At 44.8% G+C, this 23,119-nt stretch overlaps 1 protein-coding gene across 1 annotated transcript in view; it reads right to left on the bottom strand.

The window, feature by feature from the left end:
• The window catches only part of LOC127003840 (roundabout homolog 2-like), a gene marked incomplete at its 5' end in the record, with an annotated part of 245,879 nt that overhangs the window by 97,567 nt on the left and 125,193 nt on the right, over nt 1–23,119 (bottom strand). The window contains one exon of the mRNA XM_050870915.1: nt 9,581–10,146. Coding sequence (XP_050726872.1) covers nt 9,581–10,146 — 566 coding nt within the window. The remainder of the gene's footprint in view (nt 1–9,580; nt 10,147–23,119) is intronic.

Here is a 23,119-nt window from a genome sequence, read left to right on the forward strand (position 1 = left end):
TTTTATCTCCTTTTTCAACCTCCTTTTCTTATTTTTTGTTTCTTCTTATCCCTTTTTTTTCCTTTTTTTTGTTTTTTCTTACCTCCATTTTTTAATCTCCTTTTCTCTTTTTTTTTTCTTTTTGCATTTTTTTTTCAACCTCATTTTCCGTTTCTTTGTCTTTTTATTTCCTTTATCAACCTCCTTTTCTCATTTTTTTGCTTCTTTTTACCCCCCTTTTTCCTCTTTTGTTTTCTCTTACCTCCCTTTTTCAACCTCCTTTTCTCATTTTTTGATTCATTTTGCACCTTTTTTTCAACATCATTTTCCGTCTTTTTTATAATCCCAACGCGTGTTACTTCTTCCTCTTGTTTGTGTTAAGGGAAGGAAAGGGGAAGGAAGGAAAGGGAAGGTAAAGGAAGGGAAGGAAGATGAACCTTTCCTTCCTTTCTCCTCTTCCACTGTTCTATTTTCACTTAATCTTTCGTTTCCTTGTTCAAGTCTTGCTCTTTCATTTTCAGTTTGTCTCTGTCTGTCTGTCTGTTTGTCTGTCTATCTATCTGTCTGTCTGTCAATCTGTATGTCTGTCTGTCTGTCTGTCTATTTATCTGTCTGTTTGTCTGTTTGGTTATTTGGGTTCTGTCTGGTCTGTCTGTCTGTCTATCTGTGGTCTGTTTGCCTGTCTGTCTGTCTGTCACGTGATCTTTCTGTCTGTCTGTGTGGCTAGTTTTGTCAATCTCTCTCTCTCTCTCTCTCTCTCTCTCTCTCTCTCTCTCTCTCTCTCTCTCTCTCTCTCTCTCTCTCTCTCTCTCTCTCTCTCTCTCTCTCTCTCTCTCTCTCTCTCTCTCTCTCTCTCTCTCTCTCTCTCCACACTTCTTTTGTTTCTTCGCCTCGCCACCGACGGATGTGATTGGACGGGGTAATTGGACCGGCGAGGGGACGGGTTGTGATTGGCTACTCACGGGAAGCCTCGCTCGCCTCCTTTCCCCTTCCCTCTCCTCCGTTTTCCCCTCCCCTCCTTTCTATTCCTTCCCTTCACTTGGTTTTCTCTTTCGGGTTTCCTATTTCACTGTTTCCTTCCTCTCCCTTCATTCTTCTTTGTATTCTTGTTATGTCCTTATTTTCTTGTTTTTTACCTGTTTTTTTTTTTTCCTTTTATTAATTCTTCTTCGTTTTCTTCCCTCTACATAACTTTTCCTCCTTCCCTTCCTCACTTTCGTCTCCTTTCTATTCACTTTCTTCTCCTTCCTCATATTCCTCTTCCGTTACTTCATTTCCCTGCCCTTTCCTTTCCTTCCTTTCCCTTTTCTTTCCCTTCCCTTCCTTCTCCGAGAATCATCACCTACTTACAATTCTTACTCTCTATATTTCTTCTCCTTTCCCTTCCCATTCCAATAGTAACATTCCCTTGCCATCCTTTCCCTTCCCTTCCATTCCATTCCCTTAACATCATTTCCTTTCCCTTCCCTTCCTTTCCCCTAGCTTCCCTTCCCTTCCCTTCCCTTCCCTTCCTCATCGTAGCCAATCAGCCTTCAGTGTTACCAGAATGAGTACCAATAACGACGTGTGTGTGTGTGTGTGTGTGTGTGTGTGTGTGTGTGTGTGTGTGTGTGTGTGTGTGTGTGTGTGTGTGTGTGTGTGTGTGGACGGTTTTCTATTATCTTTATACCGAAATTCGATGGTCGTGAGGGAAGGGAAGGAGGAAGGGAGAGGGAGGGAGGGAGAGAGAGAGAGGGAGGTTAGTGGCTACGGGAAAAAGGGTGATGAGACAAAATGAGAAGGGCGAGAAGATTACAGGTGAGGTGATGTGAGGTAAGGAGGAGGAGGAGGAGGAGGAGGAGGAGGAGGGAAATGGATAAAAAGAGGGAAAAGAGGATGAGGGCTGAAACGAGAACGATAAAGGCAACGAGGTGAGGAAGAGGAAAAAAGAAGAGGAAGGTGTGAAGAGGAATTAATTTAAAGGGAAAGATGAAGGGAAAGAAGGAGGAAGGAAGATGGTAAAAGGAAAAAGGAAGAAGAGGAGGAGGATAAATAACGATGAAAATAACAAGACGAGAAGAAAAGCCAAAAAAAAAATGATGGGTAAGAAAAAAATAATACAAGAAAGGAATGAAAGGAAATAACGAAGATAAAGAAAGGGGAGGAAGAGAAAGACTGAAGAGAAAACAACGAAATAAAGAAGAGAGAGTAAGAGAAAGGATGCTGGGGATAGAATGAACTTAAAGATGAGATGAGGAAAGAGAGAAGGAAGGAGAAAAGGAGGTAAGGAAGGAAAGGAGAAAGATGGAAAGCCGGACAGAAACGAACAGAAAGAGAAAGTAGGAGAGAAAATAAAAAGTTGTCGGTAATAAATTTAAGAAAGAAAAGTTGGAAAAGATAAAAAAAAAGATGAAAGAAGGCAACTGAAGAGAGTGAAGGACAGCTAAAAGGCGTAAAAAGAAGATGGAAAGGAAAAAAACAATGGAAAAATAAGAGAAAGAAGTGTAGAGAAGGAAAGAAAAAAATAAGATAGAAGCAATGAATGAAAGAAAAAGTAGAAGGCATGATAAAAAAAAGGATAAATTGGACAATAAATATAAAAAGAAGAAAAGAGGCGAGAAAGATTAAAAACACATTAAAAAGAGGATCAAAAAAGAGGAGAAAAGGAGAAAGAGAAGAGATACAAGGAGAAGAGAAAGAAAGGAGGTAAAAAAAAAAAAGTATCAAGGTGAGAGAAAGAAAAAAAAAACAAGAGTGTGGAGAAAGTTTAAAAGAAGAGAAGAAAAGAGGAGAAAGTCGAAAGGAAGGAAGGAAGAGGAAAATGAATAAGGAGAGAAGAGAAGGGAAGGAGGATAAAAAAGATAATTAGATGAGAAAGTTTAAAGCAAGGTGCCAGAAAAGTGTGGGAGGAGGAGAGAAGAGGAGGAGGAAGAAGGAAACCAATGAGGGAGAGGAGGAGAGAATACGTAAGAGATAGGGAGAGAAGATTGCTTGTAATGACATAGAGAATTGGGAAAAAAAGAAGAGAGGAAAAGAGAGAAGTAGGAAAGGGGAATGGATAATGAATGGAAGAGAAGGAAGCGAAGGGAGTGAGAAGAGAAGGAGGAAGAAGGAAACAAATGAGGGGGAGGAGGAGGGAATACGTAAGAGATAGGGAGAGAAAAATGCTTGTAATGAGAGAGAGAATTGGGAAAAAAAGAAGAGAGGAAAAGAGAGAAGTAGGAAAGAGGAATGGATAATGAATGGAAGAGAAGGAAGCGAAGGGAGTGAGAAGAGAAGGAGGAAGAAGGAAACAAATAAAGAAGAGGAGGAGAGAAAACTTAAGAGGTAAAGAAAGAAGAATGCTTGTAATGAGAGAGAATGGTAAAAAAAAAAAGAGAAGAGAGAGAAAGAGAAGTAGAAAAGGGGAATGGATAATGAGTGGACGTGGGAGGGATTAGATGGAACAGAAGGAAGAGAATGAAATGGAATAGAAGAAAGTAGTTGAAGACAGAAATTAAATAGACCAAATAAACATGAAACGAGCATACACAAAAAAATAATAAATAATGAATAAACAAAGAATAGAAGGAAAACTCAAATAAATAAATAGATAAAATAAATAAACGTGAACAAGAGAAAAAGCATTAAGAAGAAAAATAAGAAAAGACCAATAAAATGGAAAAGAATGCATAAAGAAACAAATGAAAATAAGTTAACAATAATAAAAAAGGACAAAATCAAATAGACAAACAAACAAAAATATAAAACGAGAAAAAGAACAGTAAAAAAAAAAGACCAAAGGAGGAAAACAAACACACACTGATAAAAAAAATGAAGAAAAAAGGAAAAAAATAACAAGACACCTGAAAAATATAAACAAAAAACAAAATAAAATGAAGAAAAAAAAACACAATCAAGAAAACAAAACAAAATGAAGAAAACAAACAAAACACAAACAAATAGAAGACAAAACAAACAAAAAAAACACAAACAAAAAAACAAAACAAAACAACACCGTAAACGAGAAACAAATGGGAAAGAAACGAGAAAGAAAACGAAGGAGAAAAAAAGAAAAAAGAAAACACTAAGAGAAGCATTTCCTACCCAAGAGACATTACCGATACAAGACCAATACTTCGAGGCTGCCGTGTAACTAAGAGGAGGAGGAGGAGGAGGAGGAAGAGGAAGGGGATGGATGGAGGAGGAGGGGGGACCAAAGAGGCAGAGATGAGGGGAAGTGAAATGGAAAGTGAGGGAGGAGGAAGAAGAGATACAGGGAAGGGGAAAAAAGAGGAAAGAAATGCCGAGAGAGGAGAGGAGAGGAAGATGAAGAGGAGGAGGAGGAAGCGGAGAGGCAAAGAAAAGGGGAAGTGAAATGGAAAGTGAGAGGAGAAGGAGGAAGAGGAAGAGGAGGAGATACAGAGAAAGGGAAAGGAGAGGAAAGAAATGCCGAGAGAGGAGAGGAGAGGAAGATGAAGAGGAGGAGGAGGAAGCGGAGAGGCAGAGATGAGGGGAAGTGAGATGGAAAGGCAAGGGAGGAGGAGAAGAAGGAAGAGGAGGAGGAGGAGGAGGTGAAAGCGGAAGATACAGAGAAAGGGAGATGAGGGAAGAGGATAGAAGAGGAGAAAAGAGAGGAGAAAAAAAAGAGAAGAGGAGGAGGAGGAGAAGGATGGTACTGCATGGGAAGGAAGGGGCGGAGGTAGAAGAGAGAAGATGAGAGGAGAGAAAAAAAAAAGGCATACATAGATGGGAGAGAAAAATATAGAGAGGAGGAAAAGAATGAGACGTGAAGGAGAAGAAACGAGAAATCCATAAAAAAAAGAGAAAGAGAGGAAAAGAGAGAGAGGAGGAGAGAGGAGGCCAGGAGAGAGCAACGAGAGGAAGAAGAAGAAGACAGAAGGAAAAAAAAAAAGAGGGAAGAAAGAAAAGTAAACACGAGAAATATCCGACACAACTTTCATTCTTTCCCCCGCTCCCCTCTCCCCACCCTCCCCAGACCATCCTATCCTCCCTCCCTCCCTTCTCCCCCTCTCACCCCATCCCCCCCGCCACCCACCGCACCCCAAACGGTTACTGATACATACGGCCACAAATGACGCGATAGAGGCCGGCCAGAAAGATCTTAATGAAAAAGCCGATATACAGCGAGAGAGAAAGTGATACGTGTTGGCCTGGATGCTGCGGTGATGCTGGGGGGAGAGGAGATGAGGAGAGGGTGGGGGGGAAGGAGGAGGAGGGCAATGGGAGGAGGGGAGAAGGGGAGAGGAACCTATCAAACCACATTTTAGGGAGTCAGTCAGTCAGCCTCTTCGATGTAAGGAGGAAGAGGAAGAGGAGGAGGAGGAGGAGGAGACGTGATACGAGATGATGATGGTGATGATGATGATGGCGAAAATGCAAAAAAAGAAGAAAAAGAAGTAGAAAAAAGGGGAAAAAAGCAGAAAACAATAAAAAAACAAGAAAATAAGTTAGAAGAGAGAGAGAGAGAGAGAGAGAGAGAGAGAGAGAGACCGTAACATTCGCCAATACCAACCGATAGTGTCGAGTGTTGTATTATCTGTTGCCGCGATGTGTTACTTTGTGTTGCATCAGCGAGGGTGTCAGTGTGTGTTGCTGTTGTTGTTGTTGCTGTTATTGTGTGTTTCTAGCTTGTTGTGCTGCGTTGTGTGTGTGTGTGTGTGTGTGTGTGTGTGTGTGTGTGTGTGTGTGTGTGTGTGTGTGTGTGTTAGACGTGTACTGTTTTATGTTACAGGTTGAATACATGTGTTGACTAATTGGGATAAAAGAAGAATGAAAACACTGGTTAACTCTTGCATCTCCCTGGCTATATAACTAACAATACTGAATATGACTAAATAAATACATTAACAAAAAGAGAAAACATAAAAGAGGATAAACAGCATACGAAGAAAAGAAGAAAAAGAAACACCAGAATACAAGATCGGATGTCAGTCTTGGCTTGCTCAGTATAGGAAAGTTAGTCAAAAGAAGATAAGGAAATGGATTTGGAAATGGAGAGGAAATGGAAAGGGAAGGATATACGTTAAGATTACACTAGAAAAAACACTATAACATAAACATTTAAATACCCTCTCTGTTTTATCTGCATTTCCTTTCTATCTTTCCTTATTTATTCTTACTGTTATAAAAGGGAAAAAAATGGTAATATACATAGACGTAATAATATAGAACGAACACAATAACATTAGAGCGAGCAATTTCTTTCTTTTCCTAGCGTTCTCTCTCTCTCTCTCTCTCTCTCTCTCTCTCTCTCTCTTATATCATATCTTTCCCTTCCCTTAATCTTTTCTTCACTCATTTTTCTTACTCATTAGTGCAATCATCTCTCTCTCTCTCTCTCTCTATAACTTCACCTCTCCTCTCCGTCTTCCTCCTCCTCCTCCTCCTCCTCCTCCTCTTTTTCCTCCTTCTCCTTCTCATCCTCTTCTTCTTCTTCTTCTTCCTCCTCCTCCTCCTCCATTCAAGTATTTCTCTTTAGTTTCGACAAGAATATTGGAAGAATCGCTTCACCTCTTCGTCCTTTCTCCTCCTCCTCCTCCTCCTCCTCCTCCTCCTCCCTTCATCTCTTCCTTTTCCTGTCGGCTCCATAGCTGTCATCCTCCCCTTCCTCATTATCTCCCTCCTCCTTCTCATCATCATAACCATCATCATCATTATTTTTATGTTGCTACTTCTTTTCCCTCTCCTCCTCCTCCTCCTCCTCCTATTAAAGTCCCCTTTCTCTTGCCCTTCGCCTCCCTCCCTCCTCACTCTTATTTATCTTCTTTATTCTTCTTCTTTCTCTTCCTTCTTCTTCCAGTGAATTTCTTTGGTTCATGCTCTTTCCTCTCCTCCTCCTCCTCCTCCTCCTCCCTTCTCGTCTTTCCTTTCTCCCTCCTTCTTCTGTTTCCTTCTTCATCTCTCCTCCTCCTTCTTTTTCTTCTCCTATTGAATTCCCTTCTTTCCTGCCCTTCTATCTCTTTCTCCTTCCTTCACTCTTCCCTCTTCCCCCTCCCTTTTCTTCCTCTTTCACTCCTTCCTCTTTTCCCCTCCTTCTCCTCAACCATCACTTCCGCCATTGCCTTTCTTCTTCCTCCTCCTCCTTCTTCTCTTTTACTTCTCCTCCTCCTCCTCCTCCTACCCTTCCTCTTCCTTCTTTTCTTCTTCTACTCCTTCACCGCCAACCCTCCTTCTCCCTTCTTCTCTCCATCACCAACCACGACCTTCACTCCTTCCCTTGCCTCAGCTCACCACCACCACCACTCCTCCTCCTCCTTATCTTCCTCGTGTCGTATCTCTCGACCCAAACTTCCTCGAGGACAGGGCTGCCAGATGCCGCCTTCCGTCTCGGCCCCCGCACCTAATTCCTCAGTCGTTCCCCGTCCATTACACTCCGCAGGGACACATATATTTACCCTTCTACGTTTTCTTTGTCTTCGGGCGCAATTTCAAGACGGTGAAGGTTAGGGATGGGAAGGGAAAGGAGGGGAGGGGAAGGGTGGGGAAGGGAAGTGAAGGGAAGGGAAGGGATGGATTGGGGTGGTTGGGAATGGGTTGGAATGGGAAGGGAAGGGTTGGGAGTCATAGAGAAGGAAGGGAAGGGAAGGAGAGGGAAGGGATGGGGGATGGGAAGGGATGGAATGGGAATGGAAAGTAAGGGAAGCAGAGGGAAGGGAAGGGAAGAGAAGGGGATGGGATGGAAGGGGATGAGAGGGGAAAGGTAGGGATGGGTTGGGGTGGTTTGGAAAGAGTTGGAATGGGAAAGGAAGGGTTGGAATGGATAAGGAAAGGAAGGGAAGGAACTGGAGGATGTTGAAAAGGTAATTGAAAGGAAGGGAAGAGAAAAGAAGGCTTGGGATAGGTTAGGAGGTTAAGAAAGGAAGGGAAGGAAAGGAAAGGGAGGGGAGGAGATGGAAATAGGGATGAGGATGGGTTAGAAAAGAAATGGAAAAGAAAGGAAAGGAAGGGAAGGAGGAAGGTGGAAAGGGGATTGAAGGGGAAGAGAAAATACGGGACGAGATGGGAGGAAAGAAAAGATAAAAGGAAGGGAAGGAAAAGGAAGGGAAGAGATGGGAGCGACAATAAAGATAAGTAAAGGGAAGGAAAAGGAAAGGGAAGGAAAGGGAAGCAAAGGGAAACGCCTGATCTTTGTCTACTGTGGATGGTTTCAGAACACACACACACACACACAAACACACACACACACACACACACACACACGAGCGATTATTCCTTATGTTTATCGCTCTTGTTCTTTCCTCTCTTGTTGGAAGTGTGGCTGTTTTTGTGCTCTCTCTCTCTCTCTCTCTCTCTCTCTCTCTCTCTCTCTCTCTCAAGTTTCGCCCTTCCTCTTCCCAAAATTATCGTCTGCTGTGATCTCGCTAATGTTGTTGTTGTTGTTGTTGTTGTTGTTGTTGTTGTTGTTGTTGTTGTGTCTTCTTGAGCTACAGAGTTTATAGATACACTATCCGACGAAACTACAAACCTTGAGAAACAAAGGCAGTGTGGAGGAGCGGGGTGATGTTAGGTGAAGGGGAGAGGGAGGGAGGGGAGGGGAAGAGGGGAAGGAGTGGAAGGGGGAAGGAGAGGGGGGTGAGTTAGGGAGGGGAAGGGGGAAGGAGAGGGGAAGAGGGAAGGTTAAGTGAGGGGAAGAGGGAAGGAGAGGGGAGGTTAGGTGAGGGGAAGGGGGAAAGAGAGAGGGGAGGTTAGGTGAGGGGGAGAAGGGGGGGGAGGGGGAGAGGGGAAGGAGAGATGGGGGTGGGCAGGGGAGCGAAAGTTTGAATCCAGACACGAAAGAATAGACATGAAAACTTTGGAAACTTTTATACTCTATAGTGAACGAGAGGTTGTGTTGTGTTGGTGTGTTGCTTGCTGAACGATAAGGCTTCTTGTTTTATCTACTCTGTGTTGCTTGCTGAACGATAAGGCTTCTTGTTTTATCTACTCTGTGTTGCTTGCTGAACGATAAGGCTTCTTGTTTTATCTACTCTGTGTTGCTTACTGAACGATAAGGCTTCTTGTTTTATCTACTCTGTGTTGCTTGCTGAACGATAAGGCTTCTTGTTTTATCTACTCTGTGTTGCTTGCTGAACGATAAGGCTTCTTGTTTTATCTACTCTGTGTTGCTTGCTGAACGATAAGGCTTCTTGTTTTATCTACTCTGTGTTGCTTACTGAACGATAAGGCTTCTTGTTTTATCTACTCTGTGTTGCTTGCTGAACGATAAGGCTTTTTGTTTTGTCCCTTTCCACCTTCCTTCCTTTCTTCCTCCCTTCTCTCATAGCCCCCTTCCCCTTCCCTCCGTCCCTCTCTCCTTCTAGCCTTCCTTTCTCTGTCTCCCTGCCTCTTTCCTTCTCTCCCCCAATATCATCCAGTGTCCTCTTTAACTTCAACTCTCCTCCTCCTCCTCTTTCCTCCCTCCCGTCCTTCCGTTCTTCCTTCTTTCCCACCCTCTCTCCCTCTCTCCCTTCCCTTATATCTTTATCATACACGAGGCACACCAGGAAATGTCAGGACGAAGACTGATGAACGAGAGAGAGAGAGAGAGAGAGAGAGAGAGAGAGAGAGAGAGAGAGAGAGAGAGAGAGAGAGAGAGAGAGAGAGAGAGAGAGAGAGAGAGAAGGGGGGTGGGGGTACTCACCTGCCACGTGACCTTCATGGTAGTCGCCGAGAGGGTGTTGAGCGCCGTCAGGTTGAGGCGGCGGCCCAGCAGGGAGGGCGTGTGCTCCACCCGGGTTGCCACGCCCTCCCCCGCGCCACCCACGCCCACCACCACCACCTGGGACCACGGGGACGGCGGAGACTTTCCCAGCGAGTTTTCGGCGCGTACCACGAACACCTGCGGACGGCCGGCCTCCAGTGGGGATGTGTAACGCGTCCGCACCAGCCCGCGCGCCACCACCCGCCACTGGCCCGCCCGCGCCTCGCCCTCCGATGTGTAGGACTCCAGCGTGTAGCCCAGCAGCGGCGCGTCGCCCACAGTGTTCGGCGGCGCCCACACCAGCGTGACGGAGGCGTTGGTGAGGTCACTGACGCGCGGGCGGGTGGGCTGGGCGGGCAGGGCGCTGAGGGCGGGCGTCACCTTGTAGCTGCGCGCCGCCTGAGGGTCGTCGCCGCCCACCACCAGCAGCGACACCGACCTCTGCGATGACCCCGCCCACGACTGCGCCAAGCACGTGTAGCGGCCACTGTCCGTCTCATGGAGGCCTGTAGGGAGGAGAGGGAGAGTTAGTAAGGGTGGTCGGGGGTGTAGAGATAGAGGTAGAGTTGTGGGTTATTACTGAAAAATACCAATAAAGGAAATGAGAAAATAGAAGAAAGGAAAAATTACTTAAAAAAACTCTGGAAGGAAAGACAAATAATTCAGAAGGTTAAAACACAAGTGCAAAACCAGTGAAAAAAAACAACTAGATGTCAAGTGAATATTGAAAAAGAAAATAAGAGTTAACGCACGAGAACATTGACATTGAGTGAAAAGATAATCCGGGAGCCGTTGGAAAGGCATATCCCGGGACTACGGGCCATATTTTAAAACATTTCTGACCCCAAGAACACGTAATTTACTAGTCTTTCCTGTGAGTTTAGGGCATTTCCAGGGGTACTTTTATGACCCTGGTGGTAGTCTGAGCCTTCTTCTGTACCATATTTTTAAACATTTCTGCCCCCAAGAACACGTAATTTACTAGTCTTTCGTGGGAGTTTAGGGCATTTCCAGGGGTACTTTTATGACCCTGGTGGTAGTCTGAGCCTTCTTCTGTACCATATTTTTAAACATTTCTGCCCCCTAGAACACGTAATTTACTAGTCTTTCGTGGGAGTTTAGGGCATTTCCAGGGGTACTTTTATGACCCTGGTGGTAGTCTGAGCCTTCTTCTGTACCATATTTTTAAACATTTCTGACCTTTTGTCCTTACTTTATGACCCTGGGTAGCCTGAGCCTTCTTCTGTACCATATTTTTAAACATTTCTGACCCCTAGAACACGTAATTTACTAGTCTTTCGTGGGAGTTTAGGGCATTTCCAGGGGTACTTTTATGACCCTGGTGGTAGTCTGAGCCTTCTTCTGTACCATATTTTTAAACATTTCTGCCCCCAAGAACACGTAATTTACTAGTCTTTCGTGGGAGTTTAGGGCATTTCCAGGGGTACTTTTATGACCCTGGTGGTAGTCTGAGCCTTCTTCTGTACCATATTTTTAAACATTTCTGCCCCCAAGAACACGTAATTTACTAGTCTTTCGTGGGAGTTTAGGGCATTTCCAGGGGTACTTTTATGACCCTGGTGGTAGTCTGAGCCTTCTTCTGTACCATATTTTTAAACATTTCTGCCCCCTAGAACACGTAATTTACTAGTCTTTCGTGGGAGTTTAGGGCATTTCCAGGGGTACTTTTATGACCCTGGTGGTAGTCTGAGCCTTCTTCTGTACCGTGAACCTAAAAGAACACTCATTAGAACCCGATTAACCTCCTTTTTAACCTTTGGAAATAGTAGGTGTGAGGGGTGGGAGCATCTGACAACACCAACCTACATTTGATCTGATATTAGCTATAGCTGCATATGGCCTCGGTGATCATAGGCTGTGGTGGGGGCCAACACGATCGACACCTTCACAATAACTAGGAAACTGGCCTCTTGCAGACTCCTTACGTTCTTATGTTCTTATGTACACAGCGACACCGACAGGGATGAGAATAGCACCCCGACTCAGGCACTCACTCACCCACCTCCCCGAACGAATACCCGACGCAGCAGGGAGTAGGAAGTAAGAAGCAGGATAGCAGGGAGGGTGCGGAAAACTGGGCCACTAGAAAATGAAGACGAGGGGAAAGTACAGTCAACCAGCACTCAAAAAACAGGGAGGAAGACAGAAAGAAAGCATCAGTTAGCAGGGGAAGGGGAGTGATAGCAGGGAGGATAAGGTTCAAACAAAGGAGGAAAGACAAACCACTCAGTATCGTAATTCACTCTAAAAAACAGGGAGGACAGAAAGAGAGTACCAGTTAGCAGAGAGCAGGGGTCGGATAACAGGAAAGGGATGGTGTCAAACAAAGGAGGAAAGGAAAGCCACTCAGTACCGTAATTCGCTCAAAAAACAGGGACGGGGACAGCTAGAAAGAATGAGGAGGTGGGGAACAGACACGAGGGAAGAGGAAGGTGTCAAATATGAAGAGCCCAAGAAGTTGACGAATGAGAAGGACGCACGACAACGAAGAAGAAGGGAGAATAAGAAGCCACTCCATAATTCACTCACTCAAAAACAGATAGAAGAACAGCAGGAGGGAAACAGGTGGCGGGGAGCAAATGAAAGACAGTAAGGAAGAGAAGGTTGAAGTGTTGATGAAGAAAAGAGGAAGACAACGAAGAAAAAGGGGGTATAAAAGGTCACTCCGCAAGGAACCCTAGACAAAACAAAGAAGAAGAAGAGTAATTAAAAAAACCTCTTCGTATAATATAACTGACCACAAAAATCAGGTAGAAAGACACAAGGAAAAAATTAAGAGGATGATGTCGTATATGAAAAAGCCAAAGAACTGTCAAATGAAGGAACCCTAAACAGGACGAAGAAGAAGAAGAGTAATAAAAGCCACTCTATATCATAATTCACCAAAAAAATGATAAAAAAACCAGCTCGGTGCTAAACTCGAGTCGGAAACTTGAGCCTTCGACAGCAGCAAGAACCTGTTTTGCATGAATAAAAATGCAAATGAGCGAAGCAGAGTGCGAGAAGTTGAGATGGCGGTGAGGGGAGCGGCGCCCCTTCCCCTCCCTTCTCTGGTAATGAGGGGGGCGAGGGGGAGGAAAAGGGGGGGGGGGCTAAGGAGACTATAAATTAATGAAAAGGCGAACTTCAGCCACCTCGGGAGTTACCTCAGAAGACATTAGTTGTGGTGTTCTGTGACCTTGTTCGTCTCTCTCTCTCTCTCTCTCTCTCTCTCTCTCTGATGCCATTTAGTTAGTTGTCAATTTTAGTTTCCTCGATTTTGATAAGCAACAACTTCTCCTCCTCCTTTCCATCTTCCTCCTCCTCCTCCTCCTCCTACTACTACTACTACTACTACTATTATTACTTCTACCACTACGACTATTTTCTTTCCAGTCTTCCACAGTTTCCCTTCCAATCACCGCAAGGAAAAATAAAAAAAGCCACCCCTACAAGCTCGCTACCCGTTTTCTGTTCGCATTCATGGCCGGCGGGAGTCAATACATACAATACAATACGTCCCAACCCGGCAAGATTTATTATTCAGTTTTGGTCATTTATCATTCAATTACGTTTCATCCAATATCTGTACTACCCATGTATGTATGTATGTATGTATATGTGTGTGTGTGTGTGTGTGTGTGTGTGTGTGTGTGTGTGTGTGTGTGTGTGTGTGTCCCTCTCTCTCCCTCCCTCTATCTATCTATTGTAACATTCCCCCTTCCATTCCTTTCTCTCTTAAACAATCAGACCTATTGTTTTAACCCTCCGACATCTCTCTCTCTCTCTCTCTCTCTTGCTTTCTTTACCTCCTGTTCCATCTGTCTTTCCCTCTTAACACTTTCGACGGAGGAGGGAAGGAAGGAAGGAGGGAGAGAGAGAGGGAGGGAGAGGAAGGACTCGTGGGAGAGAAGCCATATGTCTTTCCTCCCTGTGAGACATTCCCTCCAGTTCCTCTTTGCCTCCCTTTCCTCCCCTTCTAGTCCTATCCACCCCACCCCTTTCCAGCTCCCCTCAGCCCCTTCCACCCCCTGTTCTTCCCATCCCCTCTCCTGCAGACTCCCCCGAACCCCTCTTCCAGCACCCCTTCCTTAATCTCCCCATCCCTTTCCTCCTCTCCCCATCCCTTGAAAACCTTACCTTATTCCCCTTATAGCACCTCTAACCTAAGCTCCCCATCCCCTTCCTCCCGTCCCCATCCCTTGAAAACCCTACCTTATCCCCCTTATAGCACCTCTTACCTTAGCTCCCCACCCCCCTTCTCTTCCTTCTTCTCCCCTTCTTCCCCTTCCAACCCCAGAAAACTCTAACCTACCCCCCTTAAGCACCCCTTCCCTAACCTCCCCGACCCCCTCCCCCCCTTTTTCCTTCCCCTTCTTACCCTCCCCACCTTTAAAGATTCTACCCTTCCTCCCTTTGAACACCCCTTCCCTAAGCTCCCCAACCCCGTCCTCCCCTTTTTCCTTCCACTTCTTCCCCTCCCCACCTTTAAAGATTCTACCCTACCTCCCTTAGAACACTCCTTCCCTAACCTCCCCGTCCCCCTTTGCCCCTATTCTGTCCACTACCGTTCCCCTCCAGCTTCCTGCCCCTCCAGCCCCCTGCCCCCACCCCTATTGCTCTCGCCCGTCAGCGCTTAGCAAACATGTTTCGGTTACTAACGAAGCCATTTCAGGGGAGACAGATCGAAGTGGAAAGGAGAGAGACGATGAAGGGGAAGAGGAGGAGGAGGAAATGAAAATAAAGGCACTTGGTTTAGAGGGATGACCAAAGAGAGAAGATAAATAAAGTAGTAGTAATAGTAGTAGTAGTAGTAGTAGTAGTAGTAGTAGTAGTAGTAGTAGTAGTAGTAGTAGTAGTAGTAGTAGTAGTAGTAGTAGTAGTAGTAGTAGTAGTAGTAGTATGAATAAGAAAAAAGAGGAGAGTAAAGAAAATGAAGAAGCAGAAAAGAACAAGAGAAAAAGAAGAAGAAGAAGAAAAGAGGAAAAAGAAAAAGTAGAAGTATAAGACGAAGAAGAATATGAATAAGAAGAAAGAAGAAGTAGAAGAAGAACAACAACAACAACAATAACAACTACAACAACAACAACAACAAGCAGATAAATAAAATAAAATAAAACTAAAAGAAAAAAAATTAAGACAGAAAAGGAAGAAAACAAACAATATTAAAACGAGGACAAACTTAAGGACTCAAGAGGAGGAGGAAAAAAAGAAGAAAATCGGAGGAAAAAAAGAATGGAGGAAGGAAAAAAAAGGAGGAGGAAAAAAAAAGGATGAGAGAAAAAATGTCTCTCTAAAGTGCGGGAGATAGCCGCGTCAAATGATGGAGACGGAGGAGGAGGAAGAAGAGAAAGAGGAGAGGAGAAAAAGAAGAGAGAAAAGAAGATAAGTAAAAGAAAGAGGAAAGAGGAGAAGGCAAGCGAGAGAGTAAAGGAGGTGGAAAGATAAAGGGATAAAGTAAGAGGCAGGAACAGACGTGAATGAGAGAGGAAAAAGAGGAAAGAGGAAGAAGATAAAGAGGAAGAAATACACAAGAAAAAGGAGACTTGGGTAGAGGAGAGTAAAGAAGAAGAGAGGAGGAAAGAAATAATACAAAAAGAAGAAGGAAATAAAGTGAATGAATGAGAAGAAAAAGAAGAAAGAGGGGAAGAAGATAAAAAGGAAGAAATACACAGGAAAAGAAGACACAGGTGGAGGAGAGTAAAAAAGAAGATAGGAAGAAACGATAATACAAAAAGAAGAAGGAATTAAAGTGAATGAATAAGGGAAAAAGAAGAAGAGAAAGCGAAAGACACGAAGAAGGAGACATAGAAGAGTGTGAGGAAGAAAATGGGAAGGATAAAGACAGGAATAAAGGAGAAAAAATGAGGAACAGATAACAAAGAAGATAGGAAATAGAAGAAGGCGAAAAAATAATAGTGATAATATTTCCAGCAAACGAGATAAGAATGAACACGGGAGTGGAAAGCGAGAAGAAAAGAAAGAAAAGAGAGAAGAGAAGAAGGAAGGAGGAGATAAAACACATTAACAGAAGAGAGAAGGAAAAACATATAAGAAAAAGGCGAAAAAATATGAGATGATAAACTTAGCGAGCGAGATAAGATGAGGAAGCGAGCGAGGATGGAAGAGGGAAGATAAGGAGGAAGAAGGAAAGACGGAAGGAAGGGAAGGAAGGGAGGAAGGAGGAAAGGAAGATGGAAGAGAGGAAGGAAGGAAGGAAGTTAGAATGGAAGGACGAAAGGAAGGAAGGAAGGAAGGAGGAAAGGAAGATGGAAGAGAGGAGGAAGGACGAAAGGAAGGAAGGAAGGAAGGGAGGAGAGAAGGAGAGAAGGAAGGAAGGAAGTTAGAATGGAAGGACGAAAGGAAGGAAGGAAGAAAGGATGGAAGGAAGGAAGGAAGGAGGGAAGGAAGGAAGGGAGGAAAGGAAGATGGAAGAGAGGAAGGAAGGAAGGAAGTTAGAATGGAAGGACGAAAGGAAGGAAGGAAGAAAGGAAGGAAGGAAGGAAGGGAGGAAGAAGCAAACATATGATAACAAAAGAAAGAAAGGAAGGAAGGAAGGAAGAAAGAAGGAAAGGAAGAAAGAAAGGAAGGAAGGAGAAAACATGTATTGACAAAAGAGAGGAATAGAAAAAGAATGAAGAAAAATAAGAATGGAAGAAAGAAAGAAAGAAGAAACATTGAGAAAGAGGAAGAAGAGGAAAGAAAAATGAAAAAAAAACACGTAGAAAAGGAAAACAAAGTAAGATGATAAAGAGAAATGCAAAGGAAAAAAAAGGAAGAAAAAAACAGAAGATATAAAAAGAATGAAAAAAAGAAAGCAGGAAACATGAACGAAAACGGAGAGAGGGAGAGGGAGAGAAAAGTAAAAAAAGGAAAAGAGGAAGAAGAGGAAGAGGGGGAGAAAAATGATGAATGGACGAAGTTAAGCAATAAATGAGAGGGACAGGGAGGGAGAGAGAAGACGAAGAAGGGTGAGAAGAGAAAAAACGAAGGAGAGGGAGAAAGGAAGAGGGAGAGAGGGAAAAAAGAAGAAGCGAGGGACAAGGAAAACGAGAAAAAGTGGGAGAAAAAAAAGGAAAGGTGGGGAGAAAGAGAACGAGAAGAGAGGGGAAGGAAAAAAAAGAGGAGAAAAGGAGGAGGGGAGAGTCCAGTTAAGAGGGAAGAGAGAAGGAAAGGAGGAAAGAAAGAAAAAAAGAAGAAAGAAAGGAGTGAAGGAGGGGAGAAGAGAGAGAGAGGGGAAAAATAGGAGAGAAGGAAAAAAGAAAGGGAGGAGGAGGAGGAGAAGGAGGAGGAAAAATAGGAAAAGCAACAGAAAGTGGAAGTGCAAAGGGATTAGAAGAAGAAGAGGAAGAAGAAGAAGAAGAAGGAGAGAGAGAGAGAGAGAGATGAAAAACGAAAACAAGAGAAAAAGGGAGACAAAGAAAAAGAAGGAAACAAACAAGCAAATAGAGAAAGGGGAGAGACAGAGAAAGAAAAAAAAGGAAGGAAAGAAAAAAGGAAAAAGAGAATAGATTTAAAAAGACACATTTGAGAGTAGAAAGCAGAAAGAAGGGAGGAAGGGAGGAAGGGAGGGAAGGGAGGGAGAGAGAGGGAGGGAGAGAGGGAGGGACATAACAAATATAGACTGACTGACGAGAATAAATAAATAATGAAGAAGAAAATAAAGAAAAAAGATGAAAATTCCACAAAACGAACAACATCCACAATAACAAAATAAAAAGCAAAAAAAAACAACAACTTGGGAGGGAATGCAAAGAGGGAAAGTGTGTGTGTGTGTGTGTGTGTGTGTGTGTGTGTGTGTGTGTGTGTGTGTGTGTGTGTGTGTGTGTGTGTTGCCTCCCTCTTTAAATCCTCTTTCATATTAGTCCAGAAAACATCTCTAATTCCCCTTCTCCTGGTGACGAGTGTGTTGACTAATGCCGGAGAGGGAGAGAGAGGGGAGGCTCTCTCTCTCTCCTTCCTTCTACCTTAATCTTCTCCCCTCATCTACTCTCCCCCTTCCCTATCTTCGCCTTCCCCTCTTCCTTCTCTTCTCCTTCCTCTCTTCTATATCTCCTTTTCCTTTCCTTTTCTGACTTTTCCTCTATTCTCTTCTTCCTTCTCTTGTGTCCCTCTCTCCTCTAGTTATCTCCTTTTTCTCTTTCTTTATCTCTTTCTTTCTCCTCTCCATATTCTCTCCCTCTCTTCCATTCTTCTCTATCTCCAAGCTTCGTCTTCTTCCCTCACCTCCTCCACTTCTGTCCCTTCCCTATTCCTCATCTTTCCTCCATTCCTCCGTTTACTCTCCCTTCTCCTCCTTACCCTCCTCTGCCTACTTATCTCCATCCCTCCCATTTTCTCTCCTTAAAGACTGCTCCTCCTCCTCCTCCTCCTCCTCCTCCTCCTCCCATTCCAGCGTAAATTCCTACACTCTGTAATCATCCCTCCCTTCCCTCTCCCTTCCTTCCTTCCCTTCTTCTCTCCCTTCCCTCCCTTCCTTCTCTCCCTTCCCTCCCTTCCATATATTTTTTCCTCCTTCACATAAACACGACGGCAGAAGCTCAACCTTCCATTCTGCCTCTCCTCCACTTTTTCCCTCCATCCTATTCATCTCTCTCTCTCTCTCTCTCTCTCTCTCTCTCTCTGTTTCAGCTTTTCTTTCTTTTTCTCATTCCCTTTTTTTCCCTCCGTCCTATTCATCTCTCTCTCTCTCTCTCTCTCTCTCTCTCATTCTCCCTCACCATTACCGTGAAAATATGTCTAGTGCCCAGTTTCTCTCCCTCTTTCCTCCCCTAAATTTCCTCCTCCTCTTCCTCCTCCTCCTCCCTCTCTTCCTTCCTCCACTTTCCTTCTTCCTTCTTCCTCTTCTAATTTCTTTCTTCTTCGTTTTTCTTTGTTTCTTTATCAATATTTGGTTTCCCTCTGTCTAAATAACTCTGATATATAGTGGTGAGAGAGAGAGAGAGAGAGAGAGAGAGAGAGCACTACTACTACTACTACTACTACTACACACACACACACACACACACACACACACATACACACACACACACATACACGACATAATCCTTATCCCGTGTAATCCTAATCGGCTTAATAATCTATTTCCTCCTAAGTAGCTGAGGATTGTGTCTAATTACTGAGTGCGTCATCTCCGGCTGGCGTCTTGTCTCTCTCTCTGTCTCTCTTTGTGTCTGTCTAATCCGTACCCTTGACCTGTATCTCTATCTGTCTCTCTGGTCTCTGTCTCTTATTCTGTCTTTATCTCTCCGTCCCTTTGATCCCTGTCTCTCTGTGTGTTTGTTCTCCTTTCCTGTCTCTTTCTCTGTCTGTCTGTGTCTCTCTGTTTCGTCTCTCTCTTTCTCTGTTGCGTTTTCTCGTCTCCTGTCTCTCTGTCTTTCCGTTCACCCTCTTTCTCTCTCTCTGTGTCTCTGTCTCTCTTCCTCCCCTTTGATCGTTATGTCTGTCTATTTCTGTTCCCTGTTTCTCTTTGTCAATGTCTGCGCCTCTCCTCCCGTTCTCTGTCCCTTTCTGTCTGTCTATCTCTCTGTATCTCTCCGTCTCCTGTCTGTCTCTCTGTTTCTTTCCGACTTGTTCTCTCACTGTTTCTTTATCTCTTCGTCTCCTTTCTCTGTCTCCCTCTGTCTCTTTCCATTCCTTTACCAGTATCTCTTTGTCTCTCTCCACAACTTCGTCCCCTCTCTCTCTCTCTCTGTCTCTCTTCATCCCTCCACTGACCTTGCGTACCTGTCTTTGTCTCCCTGTCTCTCCCTGTTCTTTCTCTGTTGTCTCCCTCCCTCCCTTGTCCCTTGCGAGCCTGTCTTTGTTTCCCTGTTTTTCCGTCTCTGTCTCTTCCCGTCTGTCCTCTACCTACCTGTCTTTGCGTCCCTGTCTCTGCCTCTGTCTCTGTTCTTCCTGCTCAAGACAACCGTGACTGATTAGTATTATCCCAGTGCAAGCAGAGACAGTAATAAGCTAATGCGGAATGTTGGAATCTGGGCGCGGCTTAATCTGTCACCCAGTCCCCGCGTCCTCCCTGCTGTGCGTCTGTGCTTTAGCCTCTGTGTGTGTGTGTGTGTGTGTGTGTGTGTGTGTGTGTGTGTGTTGCTGCTTCCTGCTTTGTACTGAGGAATGGTTGTTAATGTTGTTGTTGTTGTTGTTGTTGTTGTTTTGGTTGACACGGAAACTTCAATTGTAATATAGATGGGAATTAGTTTTAGTGTTATTTTTTTTTTTTTTAGGTGACTGCCATTCTCTTTCTCTCTATCTTTTATCTCTCTTATCTCTTTTCTCTTCTTCTCTCTTTTATCTCCACTCTTTCACGTTTTATCTCTACTCTTTCTCTCTCTCTTCAATCTCTTATCTCTTCCTTCTCTCTTTCATATCTTCATTATCTCTCTCTCTCTCTCTCTCTCTCTCTCTCTCTCTCTCTCTCAGTGATGGAAAACTTGCCCGACCCAAAGAAAGAAAGTCAAAGATGAATGTTTACCTAATGGTTTCGGTCTGGCCCTCCCCCCCCCCCCTACACACACACACACACACACACACACACACACACACACACACACTCTTCCCTCTCTTAGCAGTCTCGTATATAGCACTTTCTTGACCCAGAGCACCGATAGAAAGATAGATAGATAGATAGATAAAGACATATAGTAGATAGATTCAGAGAGAGCAAAGGATAAAAAAATATAACCAATGTCTTGCTAATGGATCGCAGCTAAGGGTGAACTCCTTCCTTCCAGCAGTTCTATTTCAGCCCCTCCTCTCCCTGGCGGTCCTTATGACACTCTCTTGCCCCGAAGCAGCAGCCATGAGAACAGAGCGTAATGGATGACAGGGGGGGGGAGGGGGGGCTAGGGGATCAGGGCAGGAAGAGGGGACAGGAAAGGGGCAGCAGGGGGGTCAGGAGGGGTGGTAGAGAGGAGGTCAGGGGGGGCGGTAGGGGGGCGGTAGGAGGAGCCTTAAATCACTTAGCCTGCATAAAAAGGGCGCGGCCTCACATAGACTTGGCGTTATACATCATTACAAGAGTGACAGCCTTGCCCCGCCCTTGCCTATGCCCCGCCCTTGCCCCTTGCCCCTGCCCTACTACTCCTGCTCCGCCCTGTCCATGCCCCCTACCCATGTCCCCTTCTTTTCCTATTCCTGTCTGTCTATCTAATCTACCTACCTCTGTTCTTTCTAGTTTTCCCTCTTCGTTTGTTCTACCTACCTTGCTGTCTCGTCTCCTTTTGCTACCTCTGTTTCTTCTCCCTTTGTTTGTGTCTATTCTGTCTATCTGTCCATTCTGTCTCTGCGCCCCTGTTCCTGTTCATTTCTGTTTTCTTCTTCCTTTGTTCTTTCTACCTTGTTCTCTCGTCTTCTTTCGGGGAAGGGAAGGAAGGAAAGAAGAATGGGGAGGGAAAGGAAAAAGAGGAAAGGGAAGGAAGGAAAGAGGTGAAAGGGAAAGAAAAGAGAAGGAAAGAAGGGGAAGGGGGAAGAAGGGAGGAAAGGAAAGGGAAGGGATAGGAAGGGAAGAAAGGAAAGAAGAATGGGGAAGGGAGGGTAGGGGAAGGGAGAAGAAGGGAGGAAAGGAAAGGGAAGGGATAGGAAGGGAAGAAAGGAAAGAAGAATGGGGAAGGGAGGGTAGGGGAAGGGAGAAGAAGGGAGGAAAGGAAAGGGAAGGGATAGGAAGGGAGAAAGGAAGAAGAATGGGGAAGGAGGGTAGGGGGAAGGGAGAAGAAGGGAGGAAAGGAAAGGGAAGGGATAGGAAGGAAAGAAAGGAAAGAATGGGGAAGGGAGGGTAGGGGAAGGGAGAAGAAGGGAGGAAAGGAAAGGGAAGGGATAGGAAGGGAAGAAAGGAAAGAAGAATGGGGAAGGGAGGGTAGGGGAAGGGAGAAGAAGGGAGGAAAGGAAAGGGAAGGGATAGGAAGGGAAGAAAGGAAAGAAGAATGGGGAAGGGAGGGTAGGGGAAGGGAGAAGAAGGGAGGAAAGGAAAGGGAAGGGATAGGAAGGGAAGAAAGGAGAGAAGACTGGGGAAGGGAGGGTAGGGGAAGGGAGAAGAAGGGAGGAAAGGAAAGGGAAGGGATAGGAAGGGAAGAAAGGAAAGAAGAATGGGGAAGGGAGGGTAGGGGAAGAGAGAAGAAGGGACTCCTACCTTCTGTTCTCTGCCCCTGTCTGTGTCCTTTTCTCTCTGTCTATCTGTCTATTTCTTCCTGTTCTTGATTAACCTTATTTTCCTTCTGCAGTCTCTCTTCAATCTATCCTCTTACCTCGCCCTCTCCTGGTGTCCTTTCGTCTCTCTATTCTGTCTATTTCTGTCCTTTTTCGCTTCACTCCTGTTCTCCTGTTACCCTCGTTCCAACTATCCTCCCATCTTTTTGTTTTCTTTTCTACCGTTTCTTTCTGTCACTGTTCCATTTCCCTGCGTTGTTATAGATCTGTTTTCCCTGTGCAGTCTACCCTAGTATCTCTATCTATCTATCTATCTCCTTCCTTCCTTCCTTCTTTCCTTCACTCCCTGCCACTCTCTCGTCCATTTCCCTGCGTTGTTCTAGATCTGTTTTCCCTGTGCAGTCTACCCTAGTATCTCTATCTATCTATCTATCTATCTATCTATCTCCTTCCTTCCTTCCTTCTTTCCTTCACTCCCTGCCACTCTCTCGTCCATTTCCCTGCGTTGTTCTAGATCTGTTTTCCCTGTGCAGTCTACCCTAGTATCTCTATCTATCTATCTCCTTCCTTCCTTCCTTCCTTCCTTCACTCCCTGTCTCTCTCTCCTTTCCTATCCTGGAGCCATTTTTGTACAGCCTCACTCTTTGTTGTTCCATTCCATTCCGTTCCTCTACTCTGTCATCCCCTGCTCCTCCACATCCTTCCCTTCCCTACCTCCCCTACCACTTGCCCCCTACCTCCTGCTCCCTTCCTTCCTGCCCCCCTGCCTCTCTTTCCACCCCGCGCCAGAGGAGTCATGCACTTTCCAAGCTCTCCTTTGCAGTGTTTTCAGCCGCGTCCGTGAAATATGTCCTTATCACACGAACGAGTTACTCTTCCGCTGTCTCCACGTATACCTCCTCTTCTTCTCCTCCCTCCTCCTCCTCCTCTTGCTCTATCCTCCTCCTTTTATCGTCCCCCGTGACCTCATGTAATCTCCTCCTCTTTCTCCTGCTCTTCATTCTTCTTTCTCTTCGCTATGATTTTGTTCTTGTTCTTCCTTTTGCTCTTTAATCCTTTTTTTGCTGCCTTTCTTTGCTACTGTGTTTTCTTTTATGTTATTACCTACTACTACTATTACTACTACTACCACTACTATTACTACTACTATTACTATTACCAAAATCACCAACGCTCAATTGAAAACCGCAACACCTTAATCTAAAAATATCTCACCACCACCACCACCTCCACCACCACCATCTCCACCCCACCTCCACCTCCACCACCACTACCACCACCACCACCTCCTCCACCACCATCAGTGCGGCAACACAATCACAATCAGAAACAAACATCACC

The sequence above is a fragment of the Eriocheir sinensis genome, chromosome 26 (genome assembly GCF_024679095.1).
Source record: "Eriocheir sinensis breed Jianghai 21 chromosome 26, ASM2467909v1, whole genome shotgun sequence".
Classification (NCBI taxonomy): domain Eukaryota; kingdom Metazoa; phylum Arthropoda; class Malacostraca; order Decapoda; family Varunidae; genus Eriocheir; species Eriocheir sinensis.